Consider the following 13,545-nt stretch of genomic DNA (forward strand, 5'->3'; position numbering starts at 1 on the left):
TAGTAAAAGCAAGGAAAACAAGATCATCTATATATATATATATATATATATGAGTATATATATATATATATATATATATATATATATATATATATATGAGTATATATGACACGTGTGCTTGCATGCCTATAATACTGACAGTCCTGTGCAGACGTAGTATGACCAGTATGCACCTGTAAAACCAGACTCACAAGATCTCACTACTTTCTTCAGAATGAGAAGCTCTTGTTTCTCCTTTTTAATGGATTAATCTTCACCTGCTTTATCTGTTCTGATCAGATCTGGAGCTTCTACTGTAAAACTCTCTCACTGCTGAGAGACGGGGGGTAGAGTGATGGGATCTGGGGCCTAAAGCTTCTGTACATATGCTGTGGTTATGACCACAAGTTCTGACAGGGTATTAAAACAAACGTGTGTGTGTGTGGAGGGGGGGCAGTATATTCTCACGTTGAGATTACTTGGTGTTTTAGGAGGGAGGTGAAGATGCCGTTGTTCACAGACTCCTGGATCGTCCCTGAGGAGAGACTGGAGATTGAAAAACTAGAGATTTCCTAAGGTGCTGCAGATCTCTTTATTAAGTGTGTGTGTGTGTGTGTGTGTGTGTGTGTGTGTGTGTGTGTGTGTGTGTACAGTTTGTGTTCAAGACTGAGGCGCATGGATTCCGGACCGTCCATGAGGAGCTGGCCAAAGGCATGACCTCTGACTTGAAGAGCAACGAGCAGACAGCGGTGAAGAACATCCTCAAGGTGAACCAACGTGGCCATAGCACACCTTTTACTCCACCTGCAGTGCACACCTGCACGATCTGCAGCACACACCTGCACCACCTGCTGTTCACACCTACGCAAACTCCAATACGCACCTGCACCACCTGCTGTTCACACCTACTCCACCTGCACCACAAGCATGACACCTACTCCACCTGTAGAACACACCCGCACCACCTGCGATACACACATGTGCTTTTGATCTCTTCTCAGATCTTCTCCTTTCTCTTTTTTGCTCCTTCATTTCTCACGTTTCTCCTCTTCTCTGCGTAGTTCTCCTGGTTCTTCCTGGAAATCATAGTGAAGTCCATGGCCCAGCACCTGATCGACTCAGAGAAGCTGAAGGTACTGTTCAGCTGTTCTACCGTTTATTTACCACCTCTCTCCATGATACTCATGATTCACAGTAGCAGTACTTTACGAGCATAGCTTTCGTGTGTGTGTGTGTGTGTGTGTGTGTGTGTGTGTGTGTGTGTGTGTGTGTGTGTGTGTGTGTGTGTGTGTGTGTGTGTGTGTTCGTGTTCAGGTTCCCCGGACGCAGCGCTTCCCTGGCACCTTCCAGAGCCACCTGGAGACTCTGATCATGACGGTGTCGGATCACATCTTCTGGAAGAGCAAAGAGCTGCCTGACGAGACCCGCAGCGCCAACCAGGCTGTAGCCGCCTTCGTCAAAGTGAGTGCCGGAGATTCGACTCACTGACTGTAAATTATACGCTGTGAGCTGGAGAAATATTCGGTGTCAAAACCGTCCAATCAGATCAGCCCAATCCAGAGCATGCCTTAAAGGGCCTGTTTGCCTCATTTCTCGTATTTTCCTTGCTTCCCCCACATCCACTAATGAGGCTTGTGTGGTTTTATGAGCCAGACACAGACCTGGTCATTTTCCAAACTGAATATGCTGTGGATTGGCTGTTTGTGACCTCACAAAACCCATTAAAGCTATTTATGCAGCTCAGCTTATGGATACAAGAACAGCAAACAGTGAGCACGATTGGCCTTGTGCTCTCTGGGGGGAAGGATGGCCCTCCCTCTTAATGTTCTCCTCCAGGCATGTTGAGCTGTCTACTGCTGTTGCGTTAGTGGCAGAAAAGATGTGGTCAGTCAGCGTCACTGCAGTGCTGAGAATGACCCACCACCCAAATACTCCAGTCTGCTCGGTGGTGGTCAGTCCTGTGGGGTCCTGACCAGTGAAGAGCAAACAGGGTGAGAGGAGGAGGCTGATAACCGAGTCTGCAGAGAAACTGATGGAGACAGTCTGGAGTTCTATAGACCTACACAGTGCTGCTGTACGGTCAGTGGAGCTGATGGGACGGACCGAGTTCATTACAAGCCAGGGGTGGTCCTAATTTTCTGATTTGACGGTGTAGTGCATAAGCTTACATATATAGCAACTGGTCAGATATTGAGCTCCACACAGGCCTGTATCAATTATGTCCAGATTAGACTTAAATATACATGATGTTTCCTGTTCTGAGCAAATATTTAGCAGATAGACAGTAAACGGTCGCTGTCCAGTGGAAAACATGCATCTCCAAATTGGTGACTTTACAGGAGAACACAGAAATGATCTTAACATTCAATGGACGGTCATGCAAAATAAGAGTTTATTCCAGGTAATTTGGAGCATTTCTATTGGCCCATTCATCCAGAGTTATTTACACAGGGTCCCGAAGCAGCTACAGGGTTCAAACCATGAAGAAAAAAACTAAATATGGATAAAAATGGAGATGCATGGTTTTCGTGAGACAGCGGTGATGTACAGTTCATTAGGAATCTGTGATAAGAATCAAAATGAAATGTTCATATTCTGAAAATGATCAATGACACTATTGGGATTATACATTGTGGGACATCTGCTGGACTCTTGCTATGGTCATTTCTTGGTGAATTATTTCCTCGAGGTTTTATTGAGTTTTTAATTTGGTCATAGTTGAGTGGTTGATTTCATTTCGATACTTCAGACCGAGCTGTTCGCGTGAGGGCTAACCTCTCGAAATTGAGGGCATTTTTATTATCTTCAAGACGGCTGGAAAAACAAGGAGCCAGAGGGGGTAATTTAGGCTGGGATGCTTGGATGAATTCAGCTGAAGGTTATTGTTTGTGTTGCGGAATTGCGTCGGCCGCGCACGCCAATCCAGAACCTTCCTCTTCATTAGCGGCTCTCTGATGAGCTGACTTCATACTGTTTATTAATGTGTCGTAACTTGGTGTGTGTGTGAGAGAGAGAAAGAGTGTGTGAGTGAGGGAGATAATGAAGTGTGTGTGTGTTCTTCCACAGCGCTGCTTCACGCTTATGGACAGAGGCTTTACCTTCAAACTCATCAACAGTTACGTCAGTAATATCACAGCCGGCGACAACAAGGTAGCACCATCCTCCCTGATCTCCTCTACTTTGTGGACACCCCTTCTAATGAATGCATTCAGCTACTTTAAGCTGCACACATTGTTGATACAGATGTGCAAATACACACACACACAGCTTGTCTAGTCCCTGTAGAGAAGAATAATTGCCTATAGAATAGGACTCTCTGGAGCAGATCTCTGGAATGATGGTGGTGGAGCTCCATCCAGTACTTTTGGGATGAGTTGGGAAGTTGGGATGATGTGGTGGGGTGGCAATCATTATCCAACATCCTGACCTCACTAACACTTTTGTCCCTGAATGCAATCAAATCCTCACAGCAATGCTCCTCATATACCTAGCTTGTGCAATAAACAGCTTGTGAGAATAAACATCATGACCCTATTGGCTCCATGCTGCCTAATGCCAGGCGTGGGTTAGTAGAGGGGTTTAAAGCCCCCCAGTATTGAGCTGTGGAGCAGTGATGCTCTTGTCTTGTGGAGACAGTTACTCCAACAAAAGCAGGATCAACAATTTCCAAGGGAAGAAAAAAAATAAATAAATAAACAGGTGTCTAAATACTTTTGTCCATGTGGTGTATGTTCGATCCCGGCTTATTTGCTGCTGCTGCTGTTTCTGCAGATGCTGTGCGAGTTCAAGTTTGAGTTCCTGAAGGAGGTTTGCAACCATGAGCATTACATCCCGCTCAGTCTGCCAATCCCCTCTGCCCGAATCACAGGTCAGTCGGCTCCGGGGCCACGCTTTGCTCCAGCCGCGCTGCTCTTGTCTGTATCGTCTTCACATTGACTCCACCTCATTAACGCTCTCCTTCATTTCTGTTCATGTCAGATAAGGCCTCACCAGAAGCGCAAAATGCTAAGGGTAACTATTCAGCATTTAACTTTTTACTGTATTATGAGAGATTTTCAGAACAGTGAACACACACACACACACACACACACACACACTAGTGAACTAGGGGCAGTGAGCGCGCACACACCCACCCAGAGAGGTGGTCAGCCCCACTGCCCCGGTATTAGACATTAGCACACCTCTATGTATACCTACAGTACATTCCTGTGAATGTGTCATACAGCTGTGTCTCCAATCATAAGCCATGCTGTGTGTCTGCTCACCTGACCTCCCAGCACCCTACAAATGTCAAATGTCCACATGCTCTTTCTTGCCCCCTAGTGGACATGCCAGAATACAGCCTGACGGGCGAATTCTGCAGGAAGCATTTTTTGACCGGTCTGCTGCTGAAGGAGCTCGGCTTGGCGCTGCAAGACGAGCAAGATATTCGGCACCTTGCCCTGGCCAGCCTGAAGAACCTAATGGCCAAGCACTCTCTGGACTCCCGCTATGCCATGAAGGTACACCATATCAGCTTCTTCAAAACCTCAAACCCGTGAGCTCCTCAGCAGTGGGTCTGTAAATTCGTTAAGAATGGACAAACTCTTTCAGTTTGAATCGTTTTCAGAAGATCCCTCAGTTGAACTAGGCCTGTTCTGCTTACTGATTTTGATGGAATATATGTTGAAGGGCGTGTGTATGAGTTCACTTAAAGCTCATTTATAGATGAGGAAGCAAGTCAGCCGTAAGAAAGTGCTTTACTTTACATATGTCTGCCTGTTCAGCCTACCAGGGTTTAGCCCCACTCAATCATACCGCAGTTCTCTGGAGTGTTTCAGCTTCAGTGCTTTTTAAATGAGGCAGCCAATCAGAATAGAGCTCATTTATCTTATAGCAGAAAGAAAACAGTCTGGTTAATTCTAAAGAAGTGGAGATGGGAAAATAGTCACCTAAAATGATTGATGGGCGTTTTGAAACAGAAAGCCATTCGAGGATTGTAAGTGGACCTCAAGGAAAATAAAAATAAAATGCCTGAACCATCAAATAATTGCCAGAAAAAAAAAATATTTTACCTTATTTACATATCTGTGAGATAATTCATTATTTAATGATCACAGAGATGTTGTGACTGTTTCAAAAACTTGAATATGTATCAAATGTGATGCACGTGGCTTTAAAGGGTTAAGTCTGAAATGCATTGAATTGAGCTATTGTGCAAGAAACCGCTTTATAAAGCTGTGTGTGTGTGTGTGTGTGTGTGTGTGTGTGTGTGTGTGTGTGTGTGTGTGGTGATGGCACAGTGCTGTAGAGGAGAACAGAGAACAGCAGGAAACTATTATAGTCTGGTGCCTCCACCCATATGTGTGTAGAGGCTAGGATATGTCTCATGCTGTAAGAGAGGTGTGTGTGTGTGTGTGTGTGTGTGTGTGTGTGTGTGTGTGTGTGTGTGTGTGTGTGTGTGTGTGTGTGTGTGTGTGTGTGTGTGTGTGCGCGAGAGAGAGATGAATGGTGCTAAGCTCGGGCCAGGCTGAGAGATTGTTCTGAGAATAAAACTGTGCCAAAGTCAACACCATACAACTGTGTGTGTGTGTGCACATGCATGTTCCCAAGTGAACTCATTGTCTGCTTTACCCTGTTTTTGTGTGTGTGTGTGTGTGAGCACAGGAGAAGCAGGCCAGGATAGCCTCTCTGTATCTGCCGCTGTACGGCCTCATCCTCGACAACATGCCTCGATTCTTCCTCAGAGACCTTTTCCCCATCTACCTGACCGCTAGTGACCAGGTAAACCACTCATACAAATTCTCTCAAACACACTCACTCTCTGAGGACAGCGCCGGGTCCCCAGCTCCACCTCACCAGCTAACAAACATCTGTACTGACCAACGTTGCTTTAAAAATGATGAGGGGAAAGAGCGCCATCTACTCCCCCGGAGAGAGCACGGCCTGTTGTGCTCTCTGAGACTCCGGCTGCTGATGACAAAGAGGCATAGCATCCAATACCAGATATTCAGCACTGCTACTGTCGTAGCAAGAAAACCACTGTTTACTCGTACAGTTTTTATAAAACCTCTGCCGTTCTCCAGGGGGTCTTATTAGGGCTGTGTTCCGTTTAGGAGGACAGTGGGATGATCATTATAAAATTTCTTTTTATTGTACATTTCAGTTCTTTACTGATTACGAAACCTTAACCTTGTTGCTCTGTGCAGGGGTCCAGAGATGACCTCAGTGTTGGAGGAGGCCTAGCTGGTCAGATCGCCCACACCATTTCTCATGGCAACTCAGTGGATGCTTCTTTTTCCAAAGAAGTGCTCAACTCTATTACAGGTGTGTGTGTGTGTGTGTGTGTGTGTGTGTGTGTGTGTGTGTGTGTGTGTGTGTGTGTGTGTGTGTGATCATGATTCAGAACCTGCCTCGAACACTGTAGGTCCAAAAGTATCCAGACACTAATAATTAGTGGATTCAGCTACATTACATTGCACAGGTGACCCAGGTGTTCAGTTAAGCACATACTCCATAGAAGATAATCACCATTCTGCTGGTGATGACCTTCTACAGAGATGTTACACTCTGGAGATGGTACACCCATGAGCCTAAGGTCACCATCTCCAATGCCAAGTGTTGACTAGTGTAGGGTATAAAGCCTAAAGCTCTTCAGAATCAGGCTGTGGAGCAGATCAGCTGTGTTCTGTGTTTTAAGGAAGCTCCATCCAATTCCTTTGGAAGTCATTTATAATCTAGAACTAATCATCTGACCTCAGTAATCTTCTGTTTGTTTTTGCAATGCTGTCAAATCCCCATAGGAGTGTTCCAACAGGCTAGTGTAAAGCATTTCCTGAAGACTAGAGACTAGCAAGATCTCCCTGCTCAAACCAATGAAATCAGACTTTCGGACCTACAGTTTACAGCATGTCTCATTTCAGAAAGTCAATCAATTCTTGATGATAAATTGAGCCTGTATTAGAAGTCATTGTGTGTGTGTGTGTGTGTGTGTGTGTGTGTGTGTGTGTGTGTGTGTTTCTGTTCATCACATCTCCTGCATCTCCTTTCTTTTAGCGTTTTCATCCCTCGCCTTATCTACAGCTAACAATGCGGACTCACGGGGCTCGCTGATCAGCATGGAGTCCAACCCCAGCAACAGTGACCGGAACAGCGAGAAGATGGACGGGTGTGAGAAGGTGAGGAGAAGAGCGCTGCTCTTACCGATGTTCTCTCAGTTCACTCAGTTACATACAAAAAATCTGCCTGCATGAAGCTAGTTTGGTACTGACCATTGTGTGCAGTTCGCCAGGCCGCAGTCCCTGATCGGGTTCGGCTCCCGCTTTGATAAGCTGGACCAGGCGGAGACCCGTAGCCTGCTGATGTGCTTCTTACACATCATGAAGACCATATCAGAGGGTGAGAGACAAGAGCCTATACGCACAAACACAGACATACACACATAGCAGGACCTACGCCTTCACTGTGCAGACCCATAACCTTACACTGTCCATCAAAAGTTACACTGCCCCCCCCACCCCACCCCACCCCTTCTCCCTCACTGTCCTTTTAAACTCAAATGTCAAATAAGAAAACACCGACCAGTGTCAGAATAGCATAGTATAGCTTAGCCTAGCATATCTAGCTGCCCTCTCTGGCTCTTGTCAGTGTGCAGTCAGCTAACTGAAGAGAATGTCAGGTAAGGGTCTGGTCAGGGTCAGGTAAGGTTAGCTTTAAGCGAAGCATCCAGCTAGCACCCGGTAACTTCATTAGCTTCCCTGCGACGCAGCTCCATCATCCCAGCAAGCGCAAACATCTCCTGTGGCGCTTGCTCCAGTCGACCCTTTACCAAGTGGTGCTTCACCTGATCAAGCTGACCATAGCTAACGTGTGCTTTTTGTCCTCCAGAGGTCATGGTGGCGTACTGGCACCGAGCCATTCACCAGGAGATATCAGACTTCTTCAACATTCTAGAGTGAGTCGGATTTCCTCTGTATGGGTGGATGGAAGGGGCGTGAAGGCCAGAGCACACCATTGGATCATTGGACTGTGTGTTTATGTAACAGTACAGAAATACCTCAAATACTTAGAGAAGGAAAGCGGAGCTGATGAGATTCCTTCAGAGCATTGCTTTTTTAATCACACCTGGTTTCTGTTCTCGTTATCCTCAGACGTCTCAAAAGCACTCCTTATCTCTCCATCTCGTTTACAGGCTGTGTCTCCAGCACTTCAGGTTTTTGGGGAAGCGTCACATAGCCAAGTAAGTCCCTAAAAAAAGACTCACTCACCATTATAAAGTGTGTTTATATGAACGCTTCATTTGAAAGCACCAGGTCCAGCAGGGTTCTGGGCTCCGCTGTCGGTAAGCCACGTATCTTTCGTGTATAACTACCACTGGAGCTCTGCTTTGGGAGTCTGTTAGGGTTGCGTGATACAGACACAGTGCCAGTAGTGAGATTCTACTGCTACACTGGTGAATCCGTGATGTGAGACGGTTAAAGATTCGTCTGCATTATTTAGTGCAAAATGATTCATTTTGGTTGAATTATTTTATGACTCAATTGATTCATCAGAACACCCACTGTGCTGTGATTGGTCGGGATGTTTGACACTCCCTGAGAGCTGTAGAAGGAACCCACTCACCTAATAATTCATGCATTAATCTAATCAGCCCATTGATTGGCAGCAGTGCAGTGAATCCATCATGGAGATGCAGAGGGTCAGCAGCTTCAGGTGATGTTCACATCAACCATCGGAATGGAGTAAAAGGTCATTGCTGGTGTGAGACTGGCTGATCTCCTGGGATTTTCAGCACAGTGGTCTCGAGTCTCAGAATGGTGTAAGAAAGTATTGATATATTGAAGTATTGTGATTTTATGTTCTGCGGTACTCGATCAGTTCTCCAAAGCACAGTATTGATTATTAATGAACAGTTTAGAGGGAAAGATGTGTTAAACCACCACCATGTGTTTGTCTTTTTAGAAGTTAGTGTCAGTGCTAGCATAGATATCCCAACAGCTTAGAGGCTGGTCTGAAGTAAAATGTTATCCAGTGGAAAAGCGGTAACTATTATTGATTTGATTTAGTATTTATATTTGGTATTATTTATTTATTTATATGTTGTTTTTTTTCATGTTGTGATAATTTGAAATGCCTTTCCTTTTTCTTTGTTAAATTTTTTTCTCTACAATCTGGAAAAACATTCGTAATATATCAGCTTGCTCACAGTTTCACAATTTATCAAAGTATATTGATTCATAACTCCTGTATCGTGATCCCCATCATATCACCAGGTTCTGTCCAATACACAGCCTTAGCAAGTAGGTACCGAGAGGAGGCATATGAAAAGCAATGATTATTGTAGACCATTAATTACACGACTGTGTGTGTGTGTGTGTGTGTGTGTGTGTGTGTGTGTGTGTGTGTGTGTGTGTGTGTGTGAGAGAGAGAGTGAGTTAAAGGTAGTTGTTTTTTTTCTGACTAGCCCTTGGCTAATTATAGCTCCTGCTTCCTTTTACCTGGAAAAGGGATTATACCTCTATTCTAAAGACAGGCTGCTGTATGTCAGGCATTAGAAGAACGAAAAGGCCGCTGCTCCACACACACACACCCTCAGTGCCAGCCTGAGAGAGGGTTTGCCCCCTCGCACTGTCTCTCTCACTCTCAGACATGAAAATGAAGTCTTTGATGCCAGGCTGTAGTCCACACCTTTTTTCTTTTTTCCTTTTTTTTGGAAGCAAGGCGATGATTCGTGCTCAGAATCCTCCACCGATTGAAGGCTGTACACGTATACACACACACACACACACACACACACACACACACACAGAGAGCACGAGAGAGAGAGTCCAATAATATATTCTGTTTCAAAGGCACCGCCTCACTTGTTTCTTCCAGCACCTTTTTTTGTCTCCACCTCTCTGAACCCAGCCTGTTGGTATGAGTGGTGGTGGTTGTATTGGTGGTGGAGGTGGTGGTGGTGATTGTAGTGGTGATGTGCTCTTCTGTCGGTTCGATTTTCATGGATGAGAAGTTGATGTAGATGGAGAGCCGACACCAGTCGAGTGACGCATTTGAAGTAACTGCTGTACATGAATAGATTTTAGGTGTCAGCCCAAACAAAGGCTGTACGGGTCGATCTGGAGCTCATATGAACAGGATAGACCTCGAGTCAGAAGCATCTAGACAAAACCCAGAGGAACAACAGGTGTAATATCAGAAATCAGGACCACAGTGGACCTGACCTCAGTGTTTATATAAACGGCGAGCAAAAACCTTCAACATGGCAACTTAACCTCAGCTGGAAGACGACGTAGTAAGGTTGATTTTGGCGCATTTCTATTGGTCTATTCATCATAACATGATGTAAAGAATAGCAGTCAGATTCATGTGCTGTCAAAGTGAACAATTGAGAGATAAGCTTTTTACAATATGGCGGCTAGCTATATATACAGTGAGTCCAAGAAGTATTTGATCCCTTGCTGATTTTCTTTGTTTGCCCACTAATAAAGACACTATCCTTCTGCACTTTTAATGGTAGATATATTCTAACATGGAGAGACAGAATATCAAGACAAAAATCCAGAATATAATTTTAAAGAATATATTTTAATTAATTTGTATTTCAATGAGGAAAATAAGTATTTGATCCCTCTTGCCAAACACACTCAATACTTAGTGGCAAAGCCTTTGTTTGCAAGCACAGCGGTGAGACGTTTGTTGTAGTTAACCACAAGTTTAGCACACACACCAGGGGGAATTTTGGCCCACTCTTCTTTGCAGATCCTCTCTAAATCATGAAGGTTGGTGGGCTGTCGCTTGGCAACTCTGACCTTCAGCTCCCTCCATAGATTTTCGATCGGATTGAGGTCTGGCGACTGGCTGGGCCACTCCATGACCTTAATGTGATTTTTCTTGAGCCAATCCTTTGTTGCCTTTGCTGTATGTTTAGGGTCGTTATCATGTTGGAAGACCCAACCACGGCCCATTTTCAGATCCCTGGCAGAGGGGAGGAGGTTGTCCCTCAGGATTGTGCGGTACATGGCTCCATCCATCTTCCCAGTGATGCGGTGAAGTAGCCCTGTACCCTTGGCAGAGAAACACCCCCAAAACATTATGCTTCCACCTCCATGCTTGACGGTGGGCACAGTGTTCTTGGGGTCATAGGCAGCATTTTTCTTCCTCCACACATGGCGGGTGGAGTTGAGGCCAAAAAGTTCAATTTTGGTCTCGTCTGACCACAAAACCTTCTCCCAATAACTTGGTTCATCTTTCAAATGATCATTGGCATACTTGAGGCGCGCCTCCACATGTGCTCTCTTCAGCAGGGGTACCTTTCGGGCACTGCAGGATGTGAATCCATTGTTGCGCAAAGTGTTGCCAATTGTTTCCTTGCAAACTGTGGTCCCAGCTGCCTTCAGGTCATTTGCTAACTCCTGCCGAGTGGTTGCAGGACGATTTCTGACTGTTCTCAGCATCATTGCCACCCCACGAGGCGAAATCTTCTTTGGAGCACCGGGCCGAGGTCTGTTGATTGTCATGTTATACTCTTTAAACTTTCTGATAATTGCACCAATAGTTGTTACTTTCACATCCAACACCTTACTAATCTTTTTGTAGCCCATTCCAGCTTTGTGAAGGTCAACAATTCTGACTCTGAGGTCCTGTGACAGCTCTTTGGTTTTACCCATGTTGGAGACTTGAAATCTGTGTGATCTGTCTGATTCTGTGGACAGGTGTTTTTCACACAAGTGATTAGTGAGAACAGGTGGCTTCAGGTCAGGTAACAAGTTGATTGGGAGTGTCTAACTGGTCTGTAAAAGCCAGAACTGCTAATGAATACTAAGGGATCAAATACTTATTTCACTCCATGAAATACAAATCAATTAATATATATTCCTTAGATTTATTTTCTGGATTTTCTTTTTAATATTCTGTCTCTCCATGTAAGAATACATCTACCATTAAAAGTATAGAAAGATCATGTCTTTATTAGTGGGCCAACGAAGAAAATCAGCAAGGGATCAAATACTTCTTGGACTCACTGTATATATATATATATAAATAATACAATACATGTGGGACCCCCGTATTGACTTTTTATAAAGTGTGTGTGTGTGTGTGTGTGTGTGTGTGTGTGTGTGAGAAAGAGACAGGAATGGTGTGTATTGTAGATGTTCTCCATTGTCCTGTGTTCTCCTCTTCTCTACAGCTCCATTTATTGATGTGTTAATGTCTTTCTTTCTCTCTCTCTCTCTCTCTCTCTCTCTCTCTCTCTCTCTCTCTCTCTCTCTCTCTCTCTCTCTCTCTCTGGTAGCTTATTGATTTTTCACATTTTCTGTGCGTGCAAATGTGATGCAACACATGCAACACTCATGACATCACTGTTCTACGTCTTGTATAATGGGGATCTCATTCACTGATCATAGAAGTAAATATCACTGTGTAAGCTGGGCGATATGGTAAAAATACTGAGACTTTATTTTAGTGATACATCTGCTGCTCTTCATCTAATGAACCCTTCAGTCTAATCACACTGTTAGTAATGAAACCTGCAGCTGATCAGAGTTTATTAGCACTAACAGTCTCCTCCATATGATTAGAGAAGCTTATAGTTATCACGATAACAACATTTATCACAATATGATCAAATATATTCATATTGCCCAGCTCTAGTGCTTAATCACACGTATCGGGTTAATGTATATTCTTCTCTATAGCTTTCTGATCTGTGGTGGTGTTGCTGTTACAGTTATAGATTATGCTATAGGTCGTATACACTGACTACCTGCGTTTACTTTCTTAAGGGTTTTGATGTTAATGTGTGATTGATGCCATTTGATGTTATTTAAATGCTGAGTCTGTGTGTTTGGGGATGTGTTTGCGTGTCTCGCATGGCTTTGGCTTCTCATTTCCATCTCATGTTTAGACAAATGACTTTCTCCTCATTCCATTCAATCCCCTTCTCTATCATTTCGCCTTCCAATACAAACGCAGAGCTTACCGTAGGACTCTCCTTTGAAATTGAAATTCATTTGCTACACACACACACACACACACACACACACACACACACACACACACCCTCATACACACACACCACAGCAGGACATAGCTAACCGAGATGCTTGATTCCTTTTGCACCCTTTGCACTAACATTCGCTCAGCGCTTCAGGCTAACGTTGCACTAATAACGAGGTTTAGCGTAACCGAGACCAGTGCAGACCTTAACCTTCCCCGAATGCTGGCCTGCTTGTTTGGCACGAGTCCTTCGCCTTTGATCTCCCAGCTGCTTCTAATGTGATGAAGAGTGTGAGGAGGAGGAGGATGATGATGATGATGATGTGGTAATGGTAATTAACCCCTTGCTGTGATTGGGTCGTTGTGCACAGGAAACTAGCAGCTGCGGTTAAGCTGGCCCAGGCCACGCAGGGCACTGGCACACTGAAGGGTTCGAACGCTTCCTCCCAGTCCTCAGGGCTCCTGCCCCAATGGTAAACACCCCCAGGCCTACAGTTCCCATAGAGCCAGGCTTTTACTGTGTGGACTAGACAGAGTGAGGGACGTTCTGCAAGACCGGTCATGACCTTATCTAAAGGAAATCGCAAG

The 13,545-nt window shown here is 44.7% G+C and overlaps 1 protein-coding gene across 7 annotated transcripts in view; it reads left to right on the plus strand.

The window, feature by feature from the left end:
* dock10 (dedicator of cytokinesis 10) overlaps positions 1-13,545 on the plus strand; it is a 90,861-nt gene that overhangs the window by 59,128 nt on the left and 18,188 nt on the right. For 4 of the 7 annotated variants that reach the window (XM_072668877.1, XM_072668871.1, XM_072668875.1 and 1 more), the window contains 14 exons: positions 633-746; positions 1,041-1,112; positions 1,294-1,440; positions 3,046-3,129; positions 3,751-3,847; positions 3,958-3,990; positions 4,303-4,481; positions 5,626-5,742; positions 6,168-6,285; positions 7,015-7,136; positions 7,242-7,356; positions 7,846-7,912; positions 8,150-8,197; positions 13,329-13,430. In XM_072668877.1, the coding sequence (XP_072524978.1) occupies positions 633-746; positions 1,041-1,112; positions 1,294-1,440; positions 3,046-3,129; positions 3,751-3,847; positions 3,958-3,990; positions 4,303-4,481; positions 5,626-5,742; positions 6,168-6,285; positions 7,015-7,136; positions 7,242-7,356; positions 7,846-7,912; positions 8,150-8,197; positions 13,329-13,430 (1,415 nt within the window). The remainder of the gene's footprint in view (positions 1-632; positions 747-1,040; positions 1,113-1,293; positions 1,441-3,045; positions 3,130-3,750; positions 3,848-3,957; positions 3,991-4,302; positions 4,482-5,625; positions 5,743-6,167; positions 6,286-7,014; positions 7,137-7,241; positions 7,357-7,845; positions 7,913-8,149; positions 8,198-13,328; positions 13,431-13,545) is intronic. The other 3 variants (XM_072668872.1, XM_072668876.1, XM_072668873.1) reach the window with 3 other exon arrangements.

This window comes from Salminus brasiliensis, chromosome 23 (assembly GCF_030463535.1).
Source record: "Salminus brasiliensis chromosome 23, fSalBra1.hap2, whole genome shotgun sequence".
NCBI classification, from domain to species: domain Eukaryota; kingdom Metazoa; phylum Chordata; class Actinopteri; order Characiformes; family Bryconidae; genus Salminus; species Salminus brasiliensis.